The sequence below is a fragment of the Sarcophilus harrisii genome, chromosome 1 (assembly GCF_902635505.1).
Source record: "Sarcophilus harrisii chromosome 1, mSarHar1.11, whole genome shotgun sequence".
Classification (NCBI taxonomy): Eukaryota; Metazoa; Chordata; class Mammalia; order Dasyuromorphia; family Dasyuridae; genus Sarcophilus; species Sarcophilus harrisii.
Genome location: NC_045426.1, coordinates 346853456 through 346879632, shown reverse-complemented (window position 1 = coordinate 346879632; position 26177 = coordinate 346853456). Strand labels below are relative to the sequence as shown.

At 35.1% G+C, this 26177-nt stretch overlaps 1 protein-coding gene across 1 annotated transcript in view; it reads right to left on the bottom strand.

Moving 5' to 3' along the window:
- ADAMTS12 (ADAM metallopeptidase with thrombospondin type 1 motif 12) overlaps positions 1 to 26177 on the bottom strand; it is a 467290-nt gene that overhangs the window by 70441 nt on the left and 370672 nt on the right. Inside the window, exon 17 of the mRNA XM_031945878.1 lies at positions 10573 to 10699. Within this exon, the coding sequence (XP_031801738.1) occupies positions 10573 to 10699 (127 nt within the window). The remainder of the gene's footprint in view (positions 1 to 10572; positions 10700 to 26177) is intronic.

The following is a 26177-nucleotide window of genomic DNA, read 5'->3' as shown; positions in this document are numbered from 1 at the left end:
TAGCTTGAGAAGGAATGAAAAGGTTTGGAATAACCCCTGTGGTAAATTTGAGGGCTAAAAGTAAATTGCCTTCCTATAGTGAAGGCATTGTTGGAAATCAGGTAACATAAATTTGTAGTGGACCCAGTCAAGGTGATTTTGTGATTTTCTCCAACTCAATTTAGTTATTTGCAAATAGGAGTGAAGAGAGAATAGTGGGAATAATCTAAAGTTGAGATTTAGGGAGAGAAAGTGGTAATAGATTAAGGGCACAAAGGATAGAAGGAAAAAAGGGAGAAATAAGCATTTATATAGTACCCACTGTGTGCTAGATGCTATGCTAACAACTTTATAGTTTCTTCAATTGTCAAATGACAGTAAGACAAATAGAATTTGTGACTTGTTAGTCTCTGAGATTACATTTTGAACTCAATTCTTTCTAACTCCAGGCATAACACTCTAGTCACTGTGCCACCTAGGTAAGTAGAATTGTTGTTGATTCTTCATTTTTGAAGAAAAATAGTACATCATGAGCTATGTCTTGACTTTCTCATGAATTGGAGGATTAAATAAGGAAAAGTACAAAATTGTCAGCCTCATTCTTCCAAGTCATCCAAATCCAGGGGAAGGGACAAGTATGTTAGACAGGCAGTGATAGACTGAGATGTGGTGAATAATGTTGGCATCTTCCATGTCTGACCAAGCTCTCAGCACTCCATAGTATCTACTTCAGCCAACCTTCATAACCAGTGGAACAAATTGTTCTCCTCCATCCATGGGAAGAAAGTCACATGCTTGGGGTAGGTATCAGCTTAACTCACAGACTGACTTGAGATCTATTGGTCATCCTCACCCTGGTTTAGCCCATCTGCAAGCACAACTTTGCTGGGGTCTGCTGCTGTACATGCTACAGTTTCTTAGATCACTGGTGAGAATTGGGTGAGAATGGACACAATAAGTAGATGAACAGCCCTGTAAAAGGTGTTCAATGAGGATTAGCATCTTTTGGATGAGCAGAGGAGTACATAATTGTAGAAGATAGTGTGAAGTTGAATGAGTTCAACAAGAAGTAGAGATAGGGAAAGGAAAAGAACATAGCTGGGACAAGGGGTAAGAACTGAGAAATGGAGGAGTTGAAGGTCACTATGAGAATGAAAACTAGAACTAAATTTGACAGAGGGAAAGCTAGAATAATAAAAGATTATGACTAGAATTTTTTTTCAGCAGTAAGTGAAGAGAAGTTCACTTGGTATAGCATGGAACAAGTATAGCACTTAGCTTGGATAGATATATCCCTGAGATTTTGGTGAGCAGGTCAGTGTATCAATTCTGTTGGTCTTGGGACATCTGCCAAGTATGACCAGAATTTTAAAAAGCATTTCAGAGTTCATGACTATGGAAGTCAAACATGTGGGAACATCAAAGGTATGATCATCTTTGTGTGTAGCTAATGTGGAGAAGGACATAGGAAAATAGTGAATTGGGAATTTAGAGTGCTGGAGGGTGTATCATTATGTATGTTGTAGATGAAATGGCTTATGCCTATTAACTTCTATTAATATATTATGAAACATGTGGGGCAAGACAAAAGATACAGTTCTGCAGGTTCTGCCTCTGATACATACTAGTTGCCATGGGAAAGTTGTTTAATTCCTAAGTGATCAAGGCAATTTATTTATCTACAATGAACCATAAATTTCCTACAATGATGAAATTATAAATCCAGGTGAAACAAAATATCAACAACAAGCAAATATTTTAACATAATCAACACATTTTAGAGAGGTAGTAGCAAGATACCTAGGAGGAGCCATAGAACAGAGAGTGCTGCAACTGGAATCATCTTTGTGAGTTCAAATCTTGCTTGACATTATCTGTGTGATCCTGGGCAAGTTATTTAACTCTGCCTTAGTCTCCTCATCTGTAAAATGATCTAGAGAAGGAAATGGCAAACCACTCCTCTATTTTTGCCAAGAAAACTCCAAAGGGGGTTAAGAAGAGTTGTTTACAACTGAAACAACTGGAAAGCTTGGTATGGTGGATAGAATGCTGGCCTTGGAACACAGAAAACCTGAGTTCAAATTTTGTTCTAGACATTTAACAGCCATGTCATCTTGGCATTCAATACTTTTAAGCTTTAGTTTCCTTCCTGATACAAGTGATAACAATAATATTTGCCTTCCCTAAATATTGTGAAGATCAAATATGTTGATGTATGTAAAATTATTTGCAAGTCTTAACACACTACATAAATATTAATTATTATGATACTCATCATTCTCAAATAACTCTTTTTCTCAGTACTCTTTGAGTGTAGATCATTCAGCATTGTTGACTCTCACTCTTCCTGGAGACTAATCTATAAAGATGAGGATCTTTTATACCACTGTCCTGCCTCATCTCCTATCTCTACATTCACACAGCCACCAAACTAAATCTATTCCTTATAATTTTTTCCTAGAATATTTTAAAAGATTCTGAACTAGTTTCTTTACTTCCAGTAGTTTTCCCTTTTCTAATCCATCTTTCACATAGTTGTTATAATTATCTTCATTTCTTTTCATTTGTCCACATCACTCTCCACTCAAAATTTATCAGTGGATCTGTATTAACTATGGGAAAAAACCCACAAACCTTAATCTGATGTTTAACACCTGCTGCAGTCTTGCCTCAAAAAAACCTTCCTGAAGATATTTCCATCACTCACTTTCAATCACTATGTTTCATCCTAAGTGAATTATTATCTTTTGCCCAATCTTGTTCTCTGCCCTCTTTATTCCAACCCCAGAGATTTATTCAATGCAATTTTCTTCCATTTTACACAACAAAATATAAGCATGTTATTTTAAATTCTTCAGAGATACAAAAATCATAACAGAGATTTTCATGTATAGACTATGCATGCATTCTTCCAGACTGTGAGGTGCCTAAAGATCAATTCCTTCAAATCTGTGCTTCTTAAAATCCTCTTCTTTTTTCAAAGAAGTCCCAAGCTCAGGGCCCATTTCCATCTCCCTTTATGAAGTCTTCCCTGACCCCTTTTCAAGTTCCTTCCTAAATATTCCCAAGCATTTTGTTTGGGCCTCTCCTTGACTGTGATCACATATGATCACAAATCATAGTTTATAATCCCATTTATTGGAGTATTTGTCATATTCCCCAATCAGATGGCAAGCTCTTTCACTGTGGGAGCTGCATCACTTTTTTTCTTGGCTATATCCCTAGTATTTTGGCACAGAATCTTCCATGCAGTAGGTACTTATTAAATACTTGTCAAATTACACTGAATTCATACACAGCTTGATTCATACAGGTTATTTCCTAATTGATTTTTCTTGCTGTGAACTTTTTTGTTAAGCACATATTAATCTGGTCTCTTCATAATTTGAGTCTCTCTCTGCTTTAATAAGCAAACTTTTATCTTATCCTGCCTGGAATCAGGATTCTAATCCCACTTCTTAGCCATCTTCACACCATGAAGTCATCATGTATATACTTCCCTCCCTCCACCTGAAGTGAACTCTCATCTTTCAGCCAGCTTTCTCTTTCAGATTGATAGACATCAATAAAATAAATATATCTGGATAGAATTAAATAACACCATAACTTAGCTGGTATCTATATAAAGTTCAAACAACAATCTGAACTTAATTCTTTTAGTTGGTGTCATGGAACCCCAAATCTACTTATTTAACTAAATTCAAACCATACCCCAGGACATAAAAAAAAAAAAATCACCAAGCATGATTTATTACTTTTGGAGGCTCAACAAAAACTATTTAGGTATACAACCTCCCTCCAATAAAGAATGAGTTTGTCTCTTAAATAAGTTCTTAGGTTAAGGAGAGATATATGCAATAAAGCATTTTCTACTAATTTATTGACTTTGATAGCTTAGTCTATTTACTTGTTCAACAAATGGTATTTCCATTGTAAGCAAGTCTCTGAGTTGATTGCTTTGGGGGATGGGGAGAACAAGATGTTCCAGGCACTGACTGGCTCTCAAGAATATTTACTCTAGTAGGAGAAGTAAGGTATGTACTGTTGGATAACCCAAGCTGTGCACAGGCATTCAGAAGGTAGAGAATATTATGAAGGGAAAAGTAATTAGTCTTAAGAAAAACAGGCAAGTGTTAGATGTTAGAAATTTATGACTTGTTAAGTCATTTTACAGCTTTGTCCTTCAATGCATTTTTTAATACTAATTTTTTGAAGGTCAGGAGGAAAATATATTTATCACACAAAAATTAATAATGAAGAAGGGACTCTGAAACTCTAAAAATCCTTGAAGGAGAAAATCTCCTTCAACCCTGCCTCAGTGAGAGACTGCCCCAGGGCATCAGATAAAGTGGTTTATCTAGGTGGGGTTGGTTCAGCCCTGAGCTAAAGAATTCCAGTGCTATTCCAATGAAGATCTTCTATTTAATTCAACTCAAGCTATACCCAACTCCATCAAGAGCAACCCCCAGCTTGTAGCCAAGGCTTATAAAAGAGGCACTCTAAAACACTCTCTTTGCAGAGGTTCCAAACAAGCCATGCTATGCCATGTTTGCTATGCCAAGGGCCTCTGCCCACTGGAATATTTGTTTCCAGTGCCACCCTCTCTTTACCCTCACCTATTTCCCTAATGAGACTTTATGCCTCCCTGTCAAGATTTCTAACTTATTGGTGGAATTGTGAACACATCCAGCCATTCTGGAAAGCAATTTGGAACTATGCCCAAAAAGTTATCAAATTGTGCATACCCTTTGATCCAGCAGTGTCTCTACTGGGCTTATACCCCAAAGAGATACTAAAAAAGGGAAAGGGACCTGTATGTGCCAAAATGTTTGTGGCAGCCCTATTTGTAGTGGCCAGAAGCTGGAAAATGAATGGATGCCCATCAGTTGGAGAATGATTGAGTAAATTGTGGTATATGAATGTTATGGAATATTATTGTTCTGTAAGAAATGACCAGCAGGACAAATACAGAGAGGATTGGCGAGACTTACATGAATTGATGCTGAGCGAAATGAGCAGAACCAGGAAATCATTATATACCTCAACAATAATATTGTATGAGGATGTATTCTGATGGAAGTGGATTTCTTCAACAAAGACAAGATCTAACTTAGTTTCAATTGATCAAGGATGGACAGAAGCAGCTACACCCAAAGAAAGAACACTAGGAAATGAATGTAAACTACTTGCATTTTTGTTCTTCTTCCCAGGTTATTTATACCTTCTAAATCCAATTTTTCCCTGAGCAACAAGAAAACTGTTCGGTTCTGCACACATATATTGTATCCAAGATCTACTGTAATCTATTTAACATGTATAGGACTGCTTGCCATGTGGGGGAGAGGGTGGAGAGAGGGAGGGGAAAAATTGGAACAGAAGTGAGTGCAAGGGATAATGTTGTAAAAAATTACCCTGGCATGGGTTCTGTCAATAAAAAAGTTATTAAAAAAAAAAAAGATTTCTAACTTATTTCCCAATCCCTATAATAAACATCTTTTATCAATCTAGATTTTCGGGTCTGTAAATTCCTTTACAAAGAATCTCTGTGCTGCCAGAAGGGAGTCCCCAAAACTCCCTATTCTTGGCTGAATCCCAAGGGGGAGCAGAGGAGCCAGACTTCTTCATTTGGTTCCCTGAACCCCAAACCTGACACTAGACCTTATCATTTAACTCCCTGACCACCAGAAACCTTATCAATATGTGAGGTTCTGAACTTCTTTTTTTTTTAATTTTCTTTGAGGCAGTTAGATGGTATAGGAGTTAGAATTCTAGCCTTGACACTCAGGGAAAGAACTTTGGGACATGACTATGAACCACTACATAGAATTCCCAATCCCTCTATTTTTGTCCACCTGCATTTTTGATTTCCTTTACAGGCTAATTGTACACTATTTCAAAGTCCTACTCTTTATATACAGCAAAATAACTGTTTGAACATGTATACATATATTGTATTTAACTTATACCTTAACATATTTAACATGTATTGGTCAACCTGCCATTTCGGGGAAGGGGTGGGGGGAAGGAGGGGAAAAGTTGGAACAAAAGGATTTGCAACTGCCAATGCTGAAAAATTACCTATGCATATATCTTGTAAATAAAAAGCTATTAAAAAAAAAAAAAGATTTCTAGCCTTGGAATCAAGAAGTCCTGCATTTGATTCTGCCTCAGACATTTACTGTTTAAATTATTTAACCTTTTTCAACCTAAATTTCCTCATCCATAAAGTGGGGGATAATAACTGTGCTTACCTCACAATGTTGTTAGAATCAAAGGAGATACAATATAAAGGACTTTGATAAACATTATAGCACTGGATAAATGCTCACAACTATTCTTTTCTTTTTCTTCTGACAATCATAGTAAAATAGTATAAAAAATACAGTTATAAACATGATTGATTATTTGCTACCCAGGGGAAAAAGCCCCAAATGTTCTGGTTTTGTGCAGAGGTGGAGATGGGTTGCCAGAGAACCTAATTCCTATTTAGGATCCATTAGCATTTTCTTTATAATGACCAGAATTTCCTTTCTCTTTATAAGGGGCAGAAAAACTGATCCATTTCAAAAGACGGATCTGATTTTAAATAGAACACCTCCATGCTTAATTGGAGAATACGATGCAATGTAAAAAGATTTCATTTCCTTGTTCTCAAGATGCCCTGACAACAAGGGACTAGAAAAACATATAGAAAGAACAAAGTACCCACAAGGTCCCTGGATTCACCAGCTTATACTATGATCCCCTACATAACAATATTGGGATAGAATGCTGAACCTGAGGTTGAGCTGACTTTGAAGAGGGGACCACGAAACTCTGAAAATCCTTAAAGGAGAAAATCTCCTTCAACTCTGCCTCAGTGAGGGACTCTGCCCCAAAGGACAAATAGTTTCATCTTTGTTATCTGGATGGGGTCGGCTCAGTCCTGAAACTCATTGAATTCAATTCAAATTCTAGCTCGAAGCTGAAACCCAGCTAGGAGCCAACTTGAGGCTCCACCCACGGGCCCCCTTTAGCTTGTAACCAAAGGCCCCTATTATAAAAGAGCCAAACTAAAATCCTCTCTTTGCAGAGGTTCCAAACATGTCAGCCCTATGCTTGGCACATCAAGGGCCTCTGTCCACTGGAATACTCTTTCCAGTGCTATCTTCTCTTTACCCTCACCTATTTCCCTAACCAGACTTTAACCTTGCTTCCAATCCCCATAATAAACCTCTTTTATCAATCTAGGTTTTCGGGTCTGTAAATTCCTTTACAGAGAACCTCTGTGCCGCCAGAAAGGAATCCCCAAAACTCGCTGCCCATGTGCCAAATCCCAAGGGGGTACAGGGGAGCCAAACCTCTCTATTTGGTTCCCTGAACCCCAAACCTGGCACTAGACCTTATCATTTAACTCCCTGACCACCAGAAACCCTAATTTCATTTTTTGTTCCCTAAATCTAAACTTCATCAATTTGAGTTCAAATCCTGTTCAGAGAATTACTAACTGAATGACTGACCAACTAACTTCTCTAGGCATAAATTCCTCATCTGCATGAAATAAAGGCTCACATTTTTTGGTTTGCCTCCCCTTCTCCCTTTCTCCTTCCCTCCCTCCCTCCTTCTCCCCTTCTCCCCTTCTCTCTCTATCTCTGTTTCTTTCTCTCTTTCTCCCTCTCCTTTTCCTTCTCCCTCTCCCTCCCTCTTTTCCCCCTTCAAAATCCCTTCCAAATTCCACCACTAATTACTTATAAAGGATCACTTTTTGATCTGATTTTTTTATGTAGCATAATCAATGTGGAAACATGTTTAGAAGAACTGTACATGTTTATCTTATATTGGATTACTTGCTGTCTAGGGAAGGGGGTAGTAAAGAGAGAGAGAGAGAGAAATGAAAACTATCTTTGCATGTATTTTGAAAAATAAAAAGCTACTATAAAAAAAGAAGTAAAATATTAGACCATATCACCTTTAAGGTCTTTGAAATTCTGAATCTATATTCCTACAGTTGAAAAGAGCTCAAATCTGAGATGTAAAAGAATGCAGAGAATCCACTCTCTCCTATTGCAGTCTATTCTACTTTTGGATTGCTCTTCTTAAAAAATAGGCCATCCATTAGAGAGGTTCACAATATCTTCTGCAATCTTCTTTCTAACTAAAGACTGTTAGGTTCATAAGAAAAAAGAAAGCTTGATTTAAAAAAAATGAGTCTAAGAAACTGAATCTTTAAGAAAAAAATGATGCTCAGGAGGCAGCTAGGTGATGCAATGGATAAAGCACCAGCCCTGAAGTCAGGAGACCTGAGTTCACATCTGACCTCAGACACTTAACACTTCCTAGATGTGTGACCCTGGGCAAGTCACTTGCCCCCCCAGTTGCCTCATCAATAAATAAATAAATAGCTAGACAGATAAATAGGTAGATAGATAAGTAATTAAACAAATGAATGAATGAATAAAACACGTCATTCCTGATTAATCTTATTTTCTTTTTTCATAGGATAACTAGACTGGTAGATTAGTTTAATATTATATTACATTGTATTCAAGTTTCATCAGAGCATCTGATTTCCTTCATATTGGCTGAAAAACTTGAAAATGGGAACTGGATAATGGTATAGTTAAGTACATTTGGAATTATTTGAATGAGTTATCCAAAGACTAGTCATTAATTCTGCTAATGTCATTTTGAATGAAAGTCTATAGTGTATTATTTCTAGTGCCCTAAACTATATAACTTTTTTAAAATCAATGACTCAGGTAAAGGAATAGTTGCCATGCTTGTCAAATTCATAAGTGACATATAGATAAGAGGGATAGCCAACTTACTGAATAATAAAGTTAGAGGGACCTGGGACATAAGAAAGTTGTCATGGTCTTCTAGCAACTAATAAATTAACTAACAGATATGCTTTATGCGTGATCAGACATGGACATTAGGTGTCTCAAACATAATGTACATTATTAAACATTAATTGGATTTGTTCAATGGAGACTTAAAGATCAAGTCAAGAAAGATAAAATTTAATAGGCATATATATCAGGTTCTCTGTGGTATAGAATACCACCATAAACTTATAGTGAAAAAATCAGATTCACAGATAACCAGTCTGGGGAGACACAGTCATGTAGAAGCTAAATTTCAGTAATTTGAAGGTTCCATATGAATTAAATGCAACATGGCAGCCTCTCAAACTAAACTTGGACTTAATGAAGGGAAATTTAGGCTACATAAAAAAAGAATATGCCTTTTCAAGGATATATCCTGAGTAGAATATTCAGTTCTAGTGAGAAGAACATACTCAGAAAAGTGTGATTAGGATGGTCAGAAGAGGAGAGATCAAGCATTAAAAATTGATTGAAGCTACTCAGGATTTAAAGTCTGGAGAAGACAAGGCTTCAGTGGGTAAAATAAATTAGGCTTGTTCTTCCACATTAGCCAGAACCAGAGCAATGAATGTAAATTGTAGAGAGACAGATTTAGGCTTGCTGCAAATACATATTGAAAATTCCTAGAGATTAATGCTATCCCAAAGAGGAATGGGTTTCCTTGGGTTTGAGCCAGCAAATGTTGAGTATCCATTTGTCAGCAGTTATCATGGAAGGAATCACATGGTCACATACAGATTGGATTAGACTTAAGATTCTTTCCAAAAGACTTACATGAATGGATGCAAAATGAAGTGAGAAGAACATAGATGAAAAGCTATGAATGAATTTCAGTAATACAATGATCCAAGATAATTCCAAAGGACTTATAATGAAAAATACTATCCACCTCCAAAGAAAGAATTGATATCGTCTGAAATGCAGATTAAAGCATATGTGTATATACATATGTATATGTATGCTTGTATGTATATACATGTATGTATATGTATATGATTACCTATTTTAATTTTCTTGAGTTTCTTTTTTTTAACAGCATGACATATAGAAATGTGTTTTGCACAATTGTACATACATAATCTATATCAAATTGTTAATCTTCCCAATGAAGTGGGAAGGGAAGGAGAAAGAGAATTTGGAATTTTAAAATTTGGGGGGAAAAAACAAAAATATAAACCAAAAGAGATCCTTTCCAAGTCTTAGGTTATATTACTGGGGTTTAAAATCTCAAATTTTCTGCTTAGTATCTATATAACTTGGAGTAAGCCATATATTCTCACCAGATCTCTCTTTCCTCATCAATGAAGGTTTGGACTAAATGATATCTAATGTGGCATACAGCTTCACATTGTGTTATCCCAGAGATGTACTAAAAACAAAGGATCACTCCCAACCAAAGGAATCGGGGCAATCTTTATAAAGAAAGTGAAACCTAAAGTAGCCCAGAAGATTCAAATTCTTCTAAGTAGTCTTCCAAAAATCTGCAAGGCTTTGCCCACCACATTACTTTGTAATTCATATTTAATTAAACCCAGACCACAGTCATATTCCATTCCATAAACATATTCTACTCCCCAGAGAGACATTGTATTCAATTGTATTTTGTGTAGAATCTGATACCATAACCATGGAAACTTTTCATTTCTGCTGTGCATTGCTTCTTAGACAATGGAGCCGAGACATAACCCTGAAGAGATACAAATTGCCTTTTTGGTTTTAATACTACCTGGGTGGACAATCCCTTTCATAGCATTTCTTTTGCCTCCCATTGGGTTGGGTTTCAGGGTCACAAAATGTAGCTCTGACCATGCCTTTTCCCTTCTTCATACAGCGGGCAGTCTGGCGGCGAATACCTAAAAAAAAAAAAGACATAATGATAATGATTCATACATATTGAAAACTGCATTAAATCCACATAATTTCTGTTGAACATCTAGTATACAACATAAGCATAGCTGGTTGCCATGCTTGTAGCTAACAAAAGTACAATATTTCAGAGTCTGATTCTTATTGTACAGCAAAATAACGTTTTGGTCATGTATACTTATTGTGTATCTAATTTATATTTTAATATATTTAACATCTACTGGTCATCCTGCCATCTAGGGGAGGGGTTGGGGGGGTAAGAGGTGAAAAATTGGAACAAGAGGTTTGGCAATTGTTAATGCTGTAAAGTTACCCATTCATATATCCTGTAAATAAAAGGCTATTAAAAAATAAAAAAAATTAAAAAAAGGCTTTTCACTGATGGAAATGTACTTGGTTCACAAATCACCAGAGTGTGTAAATCTTTACAATAGAAATGACAAATGATATTTCTAATTTATAATCCTGATGATGAAGCCAAAGTGCTGAGTTGGTCTCTTAGGGCATAACTGTAGTCTTTCTCAGATAAATTAGTTATATAAATGCATACCAGATAATACTTCCTAAAGAAAAGAAAAAACAGAATTTAGATGGGGAAAAATAGTTATTATTCCCAGCCATGTGTTCCAACAAAGTGGCTACCAATCCAATAAATAAATAGCAGAATCCCATGTGGTTTCATAAAGGTTTTGGTCCTGACTTGAATATTTAAATCAACAAAAATTAAATATTTCTTAGGCAAGTAAAATAAGTAAAGTCTTATCCCTGGTGCCTTGGGAAATATAAAGAGGAATAAAATATACTTCCTATAATTCCTAACTTTTATTTTAAAAAATTGATCTGTCTTATTTCATGATGTGTCTCCCCTTACCTAAGTTGTCAGTGCTCTCTCTCTCCTCTCTCTCCTCAAGATATGTACATGAATTTGCCAATGTACATTTATTATATTATGTATGCTATATATATGTTATATACATTTCCCCAGATCATTAAAATATAAGCTCCTTGAAGACAGTTTGTTTCTTTTTTTTTTTTTTTTTTGTCTGTATCCTGAATGTCTAGCATGGTGTCTGGCTAGAGGAGGCATTTCATAAATTCTCAGTGAATTAAATCATAGATGAAGAAGATTTTAGAGTTTTAGCACACTACAAGTTTAAAATGAATTAACTATATGATATGTCAGCCAAAAAATAAAATAAAACAAATTTAATCTTAGGTTGTTTTAAAAGGGGACAACCTAGCTCCCAAAGGGAAAAAAAATACAAACTACTGAAAAGATTTTTTCATAACTGACTGCTTCCCTTCTTATTGAATTGTATTGATTTTCATGTTAATTAAAATTGTTTTATATTTTGTGTTCACTGCTTTTTCTTATTTGACAAAAATCTCTGATTAGCCAAAGCTGCAAAAGTTACCTGAACTGGCTCTCTTCTAAATTTTTTTTAATGGTAGGATGATTGGTATTCATGTTGTATATTAGTTTGAGTTTATTGTAGCATGTGGTATAACAAATTGATTTAAACCTAATTTCTGCCAAACTACTTTTCCTTTTTCCTATCTGTCCTTATTGAACAGGAAATTTTTTTCCTAATAGCTTATCTTCTTAGATTTGTTGAGTTGTTGAGTTCAATTATTTCTTTTTCACATATTTATTCGGTTCCATGGATCTACTTTTCTATTTTTAACCATACTAAATATATGCTCAATTTTTGTCTCTTATTTAAGAGAAATACTCTATGAGGCTAAGTAATAATTCTATTTTATTATTAAGGGGATTTAGATAAATATATTTTTAAATAAGAACTAATACTATATATATATATATATATATATATATATATTTTAATTTCAAGAATGAATTAAGGGAATCATATATATACCAACCTTAAGTCTCAAGCAAAAATCTCCTTTACAACATTGTCAGTGGGTTTTCACTTAGTCTTATAATATCTCCAGTAATCAGGCCTGTTCAAATAAGGCTCCTATTTTATGACTATTATTTGTCAGAAAGTTCTTATGCTGAGATAAAAAATCTACTTTCTTGTAGCTTCCAGTCCTCAATTCCAATTCAATGTCATTGGAATTTTGCTTTGGAGAACCATCCATCCCTTTTATATTCTGCATTGTTGTTTCTACTCTTGGAATCATGCCTATAATTCCCTTGAATATTTTAGGCTCTACCATCCTAAAATCTCAGACTTCTTCAGAAACAAAAGTGATTCTACCTTAGTTGAATACGCTCTTTGAATTATTTTTGCAGCTGTGACCAATCTTCACTCTCTTACTTGATACCTCTTGTGGCTAGTGGCAGACAGCTATAGGAGAACTTCTTGGAGTTGGCTGTGCAGTCTGTGACTAGGTTATGAAGCAAAGTTCTTTAGCTCACATAGTGATCAAATCAATCCCATCATTAATACTGCTTGAGCTAAATGAATTAAGAAGACATATTCACAAGGAAAATGCTAAATGTTTTTTCCTATCTTCCTATTCTTCATTTTCTTTTTTTTTTTTAATTTCCTCCTTCTCTTCACTACATGTCAGTCAAATTGAGAAATACTGAAGATCTTAGCTTTAAAAAAAGGCATTACCAGGAGATCATTATATACTTCAACAACAATACTATATGATGACCAGTTCTGATGGACCTGGCCATCTTGAGCAATGAGATCAACCAAATCATTTCCAATGGAGCAGTAATGAACTGAACCAGCTACGCCCAGAGAAAGAACTCTGGGAGATGACTGAAAACCATTACATTGAATTCCCAATCACCATATTTATGCCCACCTGCATTTTTTTTTCCACCTGCATTTTTGATTTTCTTCACAAGCTAATTGTACAATATTTCAGAGTCTGATTCTTTTTGTATAGCAAAATAACGGTTTGGTCATGTATACTTATTGTATATCTAATTTATATTTAAATATATTTAACATCTACTGGTCATCCTGCCATCTGGGGGAGGGGGTGGGAGGTAAGAGGTGAAAAATGGGAACAAGAGGTTTGGCAATTGTTAATGCTGTAAAGTTACCCATACATATAACCTGTAAATAAAAGGCTATTAAATAAAATTTTTTTAAAAAAGGCATTTAATGCAGGACCATCTCCAGTCATCTTGATCTTGCCAGTGCATCCAAATGGCTCTATAAGGAAAAGTGAGGCAGATGATCTTGCCCAGCCCTCCATCACTTAAATCCAATTCACTTGCATGTCATGGTCCTCTTTGAGAACAAAGGACAAACAACAACAACCACCATTACAACAACCACACAACTGCTGAGTACATGGCACAAGGTATCCTAGGTGCTTTTAAGAGATATGAATTATAGTGCCTAACTTCAGGGAAATTTACAATCTAGCAATATAAATATTATATGCTAAGGATTTTTTATGTTTGTTTATAGCTATGATATGAACCATAGAGAGGTTATTATATGAATTGGTTCAGAAAAGTATTCTCAATGGGGAATTAAAAAAACCTACACCAGATTCCTGAGATGTCTGAAGGAGTGAAACATATGGTATGAAGCAGTGTAGAAATATGCTGATCTTGGAATCTAGACACTTGAAATTTGATTCTGATGTTATCAGGATGATCGTGGTAAAGACCCTTACCCACTCTGACCTGGAGTGGATAAAATCATAATTACTAATAGGATACACAGACATGCAAATTCTTGTTCTGATTGTTTTCTCTGCCAAAAAGAAGGGGGAAAGACTTAAATACAATGTTCTTCAGCCATGTCTGATTCATCATAACATCATTTGGGAGATTTTCTTGAATTGCTTTGTCATGTCCTCCTCCTACTCATCTTACAAATGAGCCACTGAGGCAAATAGGGTTCAGTGACTTGTCCAAATTCCAAAGTTAATATCTGAGGTCAGATTTGAACTGAGATGGGTCTTCCTAACTTCAGGCCTGGTACTCTATTCATTGTACCACATAGCTACCCCTAATAAATGGTTATTGATTCACTGAATGACAAAGAGAATGCCCTTTATATTGGTTATTAAAAAACAAAAATTACTATAAAGGAATATCAATCCCTTTCCTTCTTTTTGGTGGCAAAGTGTTCATCTTTCTGTAACTGCTGAAAAGAGATGAGCTGCCTGATTTGCTATATATTGTATAGGATTTTTTGTAAAGATTCTTTTCAAATTTTGTACTGTTGCTAAAGTGTACATTTAGACTGCTAGTACATAAGTGTTAATTGATTTAAATATGTTTTCTCTTTTTTAATTTCATGATGCAAGTAACTCTCTTAATGCATTTAGCCACTGACTTCTTGATACCTTTATATGTATGTGTCTTGATTAAAGGAAACAAAGGTTTTGTGATATGGTCTTCATCCATTGCAAATGTCCTAATCCAATGCAAAATCCTAATTCAAACTGGAAGCCTCCAGACTCTGGCATATATTAATAATTTTATACTTACTGAGTTTTAAAAAATGGATTTTGATATTGGAAAAAAATAGTCCATGCATGCATTGAAAGAGCTATTTTACTTTTAGTAGATCCATCTATGTATATTCAGTGATTAATAAGATGTTTTGCTTTGACTCACTCTTTAATTTGGAAGCCACACTTAATTCAATTTACATGAAATGATAATGCATTTCAGGCTTGGCACTAATAAAATGGGCTCAAACTGTTTTCCTGAAAAATTCCCCCTTTGCTTATCATTATTATATTGGTGATTTATTTTAAATAGAAAACAATTATTCTAGTATTCTCACTATATTTGGATTTATTTTAATAATTGAATAACTCATGAATGCAATACTATATCAACGGTTTTATTTTAATTTTTAAAAGACAAAATAAATCAAATGAGATAATGTTATAAAAAAGATCAAATGATATGTCTAATACATTTAGTACAGTACCTGGCACATAGCAAATGCTTAATAAATGCTTATTCTTCCTTTACAAATGTTATAATGTTTTGGAGTAAATTGTTCCATACTTACTACATTGATAAGTTGCCCTTTATACTTTGGGTTTTTTTTTTGTTTTTTGTGGGGGGGAGATACACCAGTTTTGCTCCTCAGTCAATACATTCTTGTCTTGAAAAGCTTTATAGGTTTTTAAAAGTAATCAGATTGGGGCAGCTAGGTGGTGCAGTGGATAGTGTGCCTCCTGACTCCCCTGAAGTCAGGAGGACCTGAGTTCAAATTTGATCTCAGACAATTAACACTTATTAGCTGCGTGACCCTGGACAAGTCATTTAACTCCAATTGCCTCAGCAACTACAACAACAACCAAAAAAAGTTATACAGATTGTGAATTGTTTGTATGAAATACAGACATGAAATTGACATATATGGTAAGTAAATCGTGATGTCTTCTATTAGGAAAGATGAGGTTGGGTTTCCATCCAAAAGGAAAATAATAAAATACCTTGTTGTTAATACATTGTCAATTTAAGTTGTAATACATTGTAATTTAAGTTGCTAATTAAATTTTTGTATTTTTTTTGCATTATGGTATTCAGGTTTTTTAAATTTTCATGTTTTACTAGGAGACCTATAATATTTAGTTTGTTTATACATATTTAGTCTTTCAGATCAATATGTTCATTTGTATTGACAGCATAATTTCTTTTAATATTCTGCTTTTTGCTTCTCTTCTTCCAGATTGTCCTTACTTCCATGTGCTTGCATTCCCAATAATCCTGCCTTTTGTTTGTTGGTGAGGCTTGTCCTCAACAGATGTTAGTGTTTTTTTTTTCCCCATTGTGCTAGTTATTTCTATTATGCAGGTCATAAATTCTGCTCCACAGTTCTCATTTTTCTTTCAAAACAATCAGGAATAGGTTGTTTTGTTCTCCTACCTTTCTTTAAAAAATATCCATGGAGTCCTTTCTCTCTTTTCTTCATTACTTTTACTTTTCCTCATCATTTTCCTTTGTTTTACAGTGTTTATTCATAAATGCCTAAACTCACTTACAAGGTCCTAGTTGGTAAGTTACATGTTCCTTCTGCTATTTCCTCTATTAGTTTATCAACAAATTCCTCTACTTTTCTACCTGCTGAAGTAATTGGTAATTTCCATCTTTTTTTTCCTTGTTCATTTTCTGAATCCCTGCTTTTCAATGATGATTTCCCTAGGAGCTGGACTTCAAAGTACCAGCGTCCTCCCACAATGGGCTATTCATGATTCACCAACCTAAATATCTTCCTCAGGTACTTTTGAGGCAAATAAAACTAACTGTAGGTGAGAGCTAGAGTTTTTCCTAATGCTTAGTGGTGTGCTTGAATCCTTCCTCATATAGTATCCTCTTCCTGTTCCTCAGATCTCTGGCCAACATGAAAGAGTATTTCATTTAATTAATTTGGAGTTTGAATCTCTTTGACACTGGGATGAGGTGGGGGGCCAGAATGGAGAATTGAACTCTATTATAAGCCCAAACATAAGAATGCTTTGTTGCCCTTGTTCTGCTCTCCTACAGAGCTCTATTAAAACACACAATATTGCTGCAGCACTGACTGAGCCTACAGACTCACCACATTGCTGCACTCTGGATCTCTATGGGACTAAAGAATTGGGGGAGTGGGGGTGGGGAAGAACAGTATATAGGGTTATATTCTGTTACAAGCCTCTGGGTTGGGTCATTTAGTGCAAACTTAATGCAGGAGTATAATGGACATTAGGGAAAGGATGCTAAATGAGCCCAAATTACGTATTAGTTCACGACATTTATACCTCCTTTGTCTTTTTGGTGGCCTAGACCATGGAAACAGCTTTTCTTTTGCATAATTTTACTTTGAAGAGGTTTGAGAAATCATGAGAATGAGAGAAAATGTTTATTGTTCTAATGACCTAGAAATCTCCATTATTATTTTACCAGAATACCTTATTATTATTATGTTTACTTTACAAGTGATAAAGTTGAAGAATTATCCCTGTTGAAAGAATTCAGGAGATCTCAGGACTCCTGATTCAATGAATCACTATCTCACACAGCTTCATGATAAAATTTACTCTCTTAGCCTTTCCAATAATGATGTCTGCCTACAGAGTTAGATTACTGTACCTGTCAATCATTACTATAAAATAACAAAAGTCTATAGAAAATGAATTATCTTCTTTTTTCTTTTATTTTGATAAGAAATCAAATTATTAAAAATAAGTAACTAGCCAACCAAGCTTGTTCCAATTAATTTAACCTTCTTGTCTACCTTCTTGTGTTCTTGTTCTCTCCATAAATAAACACTGTTGGCATGATGCAAGAGAAGGCCCTTTGACAGGCACATTGAATGAAGCTGAAATTCTAGTTCTGAAAGATAAAACATCTATACATGTTTTAGACAATTTCAGTTGAAGAGGTATTTAGAATGTCTGAAGTTAGAAAAACAAACATATTAAACAAAATAGGCCTTTTTACAGTGACACAAAGGATAGGCTGTTGATGTTCTAAAAATTCCTATAAATTCTAAATTACTTAAACAATGATGAATTTGACATCAATATAACCACCAAGAATATTTTGAGGTAGCATAAGAATCCTCTACAAGTTTGCTGATGTCACATAGCCCAAGTTGCCTCCAGACCAATTCTCCTCTCTGAAAACCCTCTTTAACCAGTTTCTAAAGGATTTCATCCAAGTATGGATATACAGATGCACTTATCAAACACACACATATCTTAATCCTACGAAGTATATATAGGGCAAATATTACTATCTCCATTTTGCAGATAAGGAAATAGCTCAGAGAGATTAAGGAGATAGAAGATATGAGATTAGGCTCAACCTGAAAGCCTTTTCTTTTAAAAATCAATACTTAGAGATGGGAAGGGAGAAGGAGCCAAGATGTCAGAACACAGGCAACAATTCAGAAGAATGCTTTCAACATTATCCTTCACATGACTTTAAAATAAAGCTTCAAATAGAATTCTGAAATGTCAGAGCTAACAAAAAGTCAGGTTGAAACATTTTTCCAGTCCAAGACAACTTAAGAGATCACAAGAGTAGTGGCCAGACTGAAGCTCTGTGCAGGCCATGTTAGTCAATATTGTGGCAATACCAGAAGCAGATCTTGGAGGTAACTGTAGCTGCAATGCTCCAGAAACTCTCACCCCATAGGTAATAAAAGTATCAGACAACTAGTAATAAAGAGATTACAGGAGATATAGTACAATTTGTACAATTCATAGTACAGTTTTGGGTCAGAGTTTCAGGATGCAGAAAAGCACTTATGGTTAGTCACAAGGGAGCAGGGATTCTGGTCTCAATTTTAAAGCAGAAAAGAACCCTTGCAGGGGAGAGCAGGGACCCAGGTCATAGTTTCAGGGCAGAAAAAATACTTGTAGTCATCTACAAGGAAGCATGGTCTCTGGTCTCAGTTCCAAAGCAGAAAGGGGCACTGACCCTTGTAGCTGTAGGAAAGCAGGAAACTTATCAGAGTTATAGAACCAAGAGGAGCATTTCCTTCCATGGTAAAGACCAGAGCACAGGCCAGGAAAGGAGTTACCTCAGCTTTCCTTGGATCATACTACCAGAGAAGTGCTGATACTTATAGACCCCTAGATCTAGCTCTGAAAACAGCAGCATGAAAAACTTAAATCCCTGGGCAGTGCCCCTTCCATCCCAGGAGCAGGGCCTAATTGTAACAATGTTAAAAGTCAAAGTTGGAAAAATGAGTAAACAATTAAAAAAATATCCTGACCATGGAAAACTACTGTGGTGACAGAGAAGATCAAAACACAAACTCAGAAAACAATAATGTCAAAACAGCTATAAGCAAGGTCTCAAAAAAAAAAAAAATTGACAGACACAAGACCAACAGTAATTCCTGGAAGAACTCAAAACTGTTTTAAAAATCAGATAAGAGTGGTAGAAGGAAAACTGGGGAAAGGAATGTAGTGATGCAAGAAAATTAAGAAAAGAGTTTGTTAAAACAGTTTGGAAGAAGTGTGTATATGCCCATAAGCATGTGTACACACAAGCATACATACACACACACACATACCCCAAAGAAAATAACATCTTAAAAACAAAATTGGCCAAAGAGTCAAAGAGTCACAAAAGTCCAATGAAGATAATTCCATAAAACCAGAATTGGCTAAATGGCAAAAGAAGTATAAAAGCTCACTGAAGAAAATAATTCCTTAAAAATTCTAATTGGGCAAGTAGAAGCTAATGACTCCATGAGACATCACCAATATCAGGGATAAACTAGATACTTTTCCAGTAAGATTAGATAAGTAAGGATGCCCATTATTATGATTATTATTCAATGTTGTATTTGAAATATTAAAAAAAAGAAATGTTAATTATAGTAGTATGAGAAGAAAAAGAAATTGAAATAATTAGAATAGGCAATGAAGAAATAAAACTATCACTTTTTGGAGATGGTATGATAGAGAATCAACTAAAAGACGATGAACAATGAACAACTTCAGCAAAAATGCAGAATATAAAATAAACCCACAAAAATTATCAACATTATAACAAAGTCCATCAGGAAGACTATATGAACACAATTACAAAACACTTTTCACGCAAATAAATACAGATCTAAGCAACTGGAAAAGTATTAACTATTCATGGGTGTACTGTCAATCTAATAAATAGACAATTCTACCTAAAGTAATTTACTTATTTAGTGCTATTCTAATCAAATTACCAAAAATTATTTTATAGAGCTAGAAAAATAGTAAAAGTCATCAGAAAGAACAAAGGGTTAAGAATATCAATGGAATCAATATTAAAAAGATGAAGGAAGTTGGTCTAGCAGTATAGATTTCAAGCTGTATTATAAGTTGGTAATTATCCAATCTGGTACTGGCAAAGAAATAGAATGGTAGATTAGTGTAGTAGATTAAGTAGACAACACACAGTAGTAAATGACAATAATAACCTAGTGTTTGACATACCCCAAAATCCGAGCTTTGGGGACAAGAAGTCACTATTTAACAAAACTTGCTGGGAAAACTGGAAATCAGTTTGGCATAAAATAGGTATAAATGAATAATCTGGGAGAGGAAGTCAGAGTTTCTGACCAAAGCAGAAATGACTGTTATTTACATTCACTTTGAGTCATTTAGGATCCAAACAATAAGGGAAGAATGTAAGACCAAATAAGAGACAGAAAGAATTGGATGATTTTGATTACATTAAATTTAAAAGGTTTTGATCAAAACCAATGCAGCCAATATTAGAAAGAAAGCAGGAAATGGGGGGGGGGGAAGGGGAGAGGTTTATACCTCTCTGGTAAAAAGGCATAGAGAACTGAGTCAAATTTATAACAAAGGAATGACTATTCCTTAATTGATAAATAATCAAAAATTATGAAGAGGAAGTCTTCATAATAAATCAAAGTTATCTATAGCCACATTTTAAAATATTCTAAATCACTATTGATTAGAAAAGGTGAGTATTCTGGGAAGATACCAGAGTAGGTTGGTAAATTTCAACCTCTCCTGATTTCCCCTACAAATAAAACAAACTTGCTCCTCAGGGTGAACATAGACTAATGAAAAATCAAGAAGACTTGGGGAAGAACAGGGGTTTTCCTGATACAAAGCAAGATCTGAAGAAACACTGGAAAAAAATTGAAAGAGAGACTTGGGATTAACCCATGTGAATTACAAACGCCTCCAGGCTAGCTCCATAAAAACACCAAGTGGGGACCCTAAGCCTAGCTGGATGTGGCTGGAGCCTCAGCAGGAACCACCGGGAATTTCATCTCCCAAACTGTTTTCAGAGTCGGGGTCTGAGTCCAAGAAGGCTGAGGTAATGTCTGCTGATTGGGAATGCCAGCCACAGCTGTGCTGCAGAGCCAGGCCTTGGGGGAGAAGGACTCAGCACCTGGTGAGTGTAGAAGCAAGCAACAGGGATGCTGCTGGCTGCAGGCACTTGCTGGAGGGGAGAGCTCTTGGTTTGAGGTTTCTGTGAAGTGAAACTAGAGGCACCATCCTCCCACCCCAGGATCAGAGGCTCTTACACTAATACTTCTTATTTTTTTTAAAAAAAAAAATTATGGCCTGGTAAAGAAGAAAGAATTCCACTATAGAAACACCCCATGGGAACAGGAAAGTTCAGGGTTCAACTTCAGAGGAGGGCACTGAAGTTAAAAAAAAAAAAAAACAAAAAAAAAAAACAAGCTTTTACCCCAAAGAGTAATATGGATCCCTGCTCAGAGAGAATATATAGAATTCTTTTTTTTTTAATTTTTATTTAATAGCCTTTTATTTACAGGTTATATGCATGGGTAACTTTACAGCATTAACAATTGCCAAACCTCTTGTTCCAATTTTTCACCTCTTACCCCCCACCCCCTCTCCCAGATGGCAGGATGACCAGTAGATGTTAAATATATTAAAATATAAATTAGATACACAATAAGTATACATGACCAAACCATTATTTTGCTGTACAAAAAGAATCAGACTCTGACATATTGTACAATTGGCTTGTGAAGGAAATAAAAATGCAGGTGGGCATAAAGATAGGGATTGGGAATTCAATGTAATGGTTTTTAGTCATCACCCAGAGTTCTTTCTCTGGGCATAGCTGGTTCAGTTCATTACTGCTCCATTGGAAATGATTTGGTTGATTTCATTGCTGAGGATGGCCAGGTCCATCAGAACTGGTCATCATATAGTATTGTTGTTGAAGTATATAATGATCTCCTGGTCCTGCTCATTTCACTCAGCATCAGTTCATGCAAGTCTCTCCAGGCCTTTCTGAAATCATCCTGTTAGTCATTTCTTACAGAACAATAATATTCCATAATAGAGAATATATAGAATTCAAAAAAAAAAGAATTTAAAAATCAAATAAGAGGTATTTAGGAAAAACTAAAAAAAAAAATTAGAAACCATCCAAGAAAAATAAGAAAATTATTTTTAAAAAGTCAAACAACTAGAAAAGGAAATACAGAATTTCAAAGATGAAAATAACTCTTTGAAAATTAGAATTGGGTAAGAGGAAGCCAATGAAACTATGAGAGACCAAGAAATAACAAAGCAGATTATAAAGAATGAAAAAACAGAACAGAATGTAAAATAGCTAATAAGAAAAATAAAAGCTCTGGAGAACATATCAAGAAAAGAAAATCTAAGAATAATTGGATTGTCTGAAAGTTGTCACCAAAAACAAGACCTTGACACAATAATGTAAGAAATAATCCAAGAAAATTATCTTAGAGTGATAGAATAGGAGAAGAAAATGGAAATAGAAAAAAATTCACTTCAATAAGCTTGCATATTTTCAGGACTTTATATCTACCAAACCCAAACTTAATAGAAAATTTAATATATAAAGCCAATATCAAAAATTCAAGGACCTTAACAGAACTTAATGGAAATTTTAGCATATAGATACTAATAATAAAAATTCAAGGAACTCAACATGGACAAATTGTTTATATTTTTATTTTTTTACATGGGAAATATATAGCATATGTTTAAGATTGACATCAACAATAAGGCAGCTCAAAAGAAAGATTGGGGCAGAGTTAAAGTACAGATAGTAATTATGTCATGCAAATGAGAGGTACAGAAGAAGAATAAATAGAGGCCTTATGGGGGAAAGAAAGCTTGTAGTTCTGAAAACCTACTCACACTGAGAATGGGTAAAATAGCCAATACTACATATATACAATGCATCCTCCAAAATCTATAAAGAAATAAAGGGATGGGTGGACAGAGAAGCAAAGGATGTGTGAAGAACACAAGGGAAGGATCCATGGGTGGAGGGAGGTTAAGTATTAGCAAACCAAGTTAGAAGAAAAATGCAAATTAAAACAACTTTGTGATACCACCTCACACCTATCCAATTGGCTAATATGACAGAAAGGCAAGTAAATGAGACAGTGGATAAAATACCAACCCAAGAGTAAAGAAGACCTGAGTTCAAATGTGGCCTTAGACATTAATTAGCTCTATGACTTTGGTCAGGTCACTTAACCTTGTTTATCCCTGTTTCTTCATGTGTAAAATGAGCTGGAGAAGGAAATGGCAAGCTACTTCAGTATCTTATCCAAGAAAAACCCAAATGAAATCATCAATATTTGGACATTACTGAAATTACTGAACAACAGCAACAAATATGACAGAAAATGAAAATGACAACTACTGGAAGGGATATGGAAAAACTCATTCACTAATTAACTGTTGGTAAAACTATAAACTAGTCCAATAATTCTGGAGAGCAATTTGGAACTATGCCCAAAAGTCTATAAAGCTGCACGTACTCTTTAATCCTGAAATATCATTACTAAGGTTAAGGATTGAAGAGATTTAAAAAAAAGGAAAAGGACCTATATGTACAAAAATATGTGTATGAGTTCTTTTTGTAGTGGCAAAGAATTATAAATTGAAGGGATATCCACCCATCCATTGGGGAATGATGAAGAGTGGTATATATAATTATATGATTGTGATAGGATACTATCATGTTAGAAGAAAGGGTGAGCAGAATGGTTTCAAACAAACCTGGACAATCTTACATGAATTGATACAAAGTGAAATGAGCAAAACCAAGAGAATGTTATACAAAGTAACAACAATGTTGTATGATGAAGAACTGAGTTATTCTCAGCAGTTATAATGATTCAAAACAATTGTGGAGAATTTAGGAAGAAAGATAATAGCTACCTCCAGAGAAAGAACTGATTAGAGTCTGAATGCAGATTGAAATATTTTTTTTTTCATTTTCTTTATTTTTCTTGTTGTTTGGGGAGAATTTTTTTCATCATGACTAACATGGAAATACATTTTGCATCATTTAACATGTATAATTGATATCACATTTCTTGCCTTCACAATGGGTGGGGGAAGGTGAAAAGGAGGAAGAGAATTCAGAACCCCCCCCCAAATTTAATGAATATTAAAAATAATGATACACTATTTTAAAAAGTCAATACTTGGTATTAAATCTTATATTATTTGATCCTTTCTCCAAAAAGCTTAGTGTACTGAAGTGGGAATCTACTTGTGAAAAACAATGCATATACTTATGTACTTGATGTTTTGGCTAGCTTTTGCCCCTATCTAGGCTCCCATTTAAGACAGTGAGTTCCTCCAGGGCAGGAGCTCCTTTGCCTTTCTTTGTATTTCTTGCACCTAGTCACTAAACACCTGATGGGCTTAGTTCACTGCCACTCCAAACTTCTAAATTACGGAGATCTGTTTATTAGCCATCTCCAATTATGCTGATCTTTATCTTGGACCCAGATGGCCCTAGAGGAGAAAGTGAAGCTGTTGATTTTGCACAGCCCACTTTCACTTAAATCCAATTCACTTGAATGTCATGACATCAGCTCCCTGATGTCATGATCCTCTTTAAAAACAAAGGATAAAACAATAAACAACATCAAGCAAAGCCTCTCCAGCAACAGAGATTGCTGGCTTTGGCTTCCAGAACTTGCCAGAGACTTTTCTAAAAGCCAGACTGATCCTGTCACCACTCAGCTCAATAAGCTTTGGTAGATAATATCAACTTTTGGCACACAAAACTTTTTCACTACATAATATATTACCCAACATTTATTATACAGAAGCAAAACTAAACTATCCAAATGTGAATAGGAAATTTTAAGAAAAGGTTTTTAAAAGGATAAATTATGTTTCATTATCTTTTTAAAATCCTGTGAATATCCTGGGAGGTGTGTTATCTGTAGTAGCAGAGTTAATACCCAAACTAATGAAAGTCTAGATTCTTAGAAGATTAAAGAATTTATTCATTTTTGTATGAATCTTTGATTTCATCATTATAAGGAACTTCTAGGAAGAGACTTCCCTTATCACTGGAAATGTTTCTCGAATTTATAGGTCCTGGAGAGTTCCCCATAAGGCACTGAGATATTAACTGACCTTCCCTGGGGTACACAGTCAATATGTATCAGAGATTGGGCTTGAAACCAAATCTTGGTGGCTCTGATGAAAGCATTCTATCCATTATACTATGCTGCCCCTTATTAAAGAAGTATCAGTTATTTAAATTTTCCTACATTATCCTTTGGAGAATTTAAGCTCCTGGAGGACAGGGGATATATGCGACTCCCTTTTTTCATTTTTTTTTTATTTTGGGAGGCAGTCTGGGTTAAGTGAGTTGCCTGGAGTCACACAACTAGTATTAAGTGTCTGAGGCTGGATTTGAAGTAAGGTCTTCCTGACTCCAGGGCCGGTGCTCTAACTACTGTCCACCTACCTGCCCCTTCCCTACTTTTAATAGGGATCAGAACATTGCCAAAGAGATGGAGAGACTATAACTTCCAAGATGTGAACCACTAATGTCAGAGAATAGGGACATTGGATGAGCAGTGATATAACTCCCCATGTTCTCACTTCACTGTTAAGTCATCATTTAAATTCTAACAGATGTAACAGGTAGAATAAACTATTTACTTCAGATGAGACAAGACTTCTAAAAAGGCCTCATTAAACGAAAGCATGTCTTACACGAAGAGAAAACATCCCTGGGGCTATCAATTACTGTCTCCAAAATGTCCT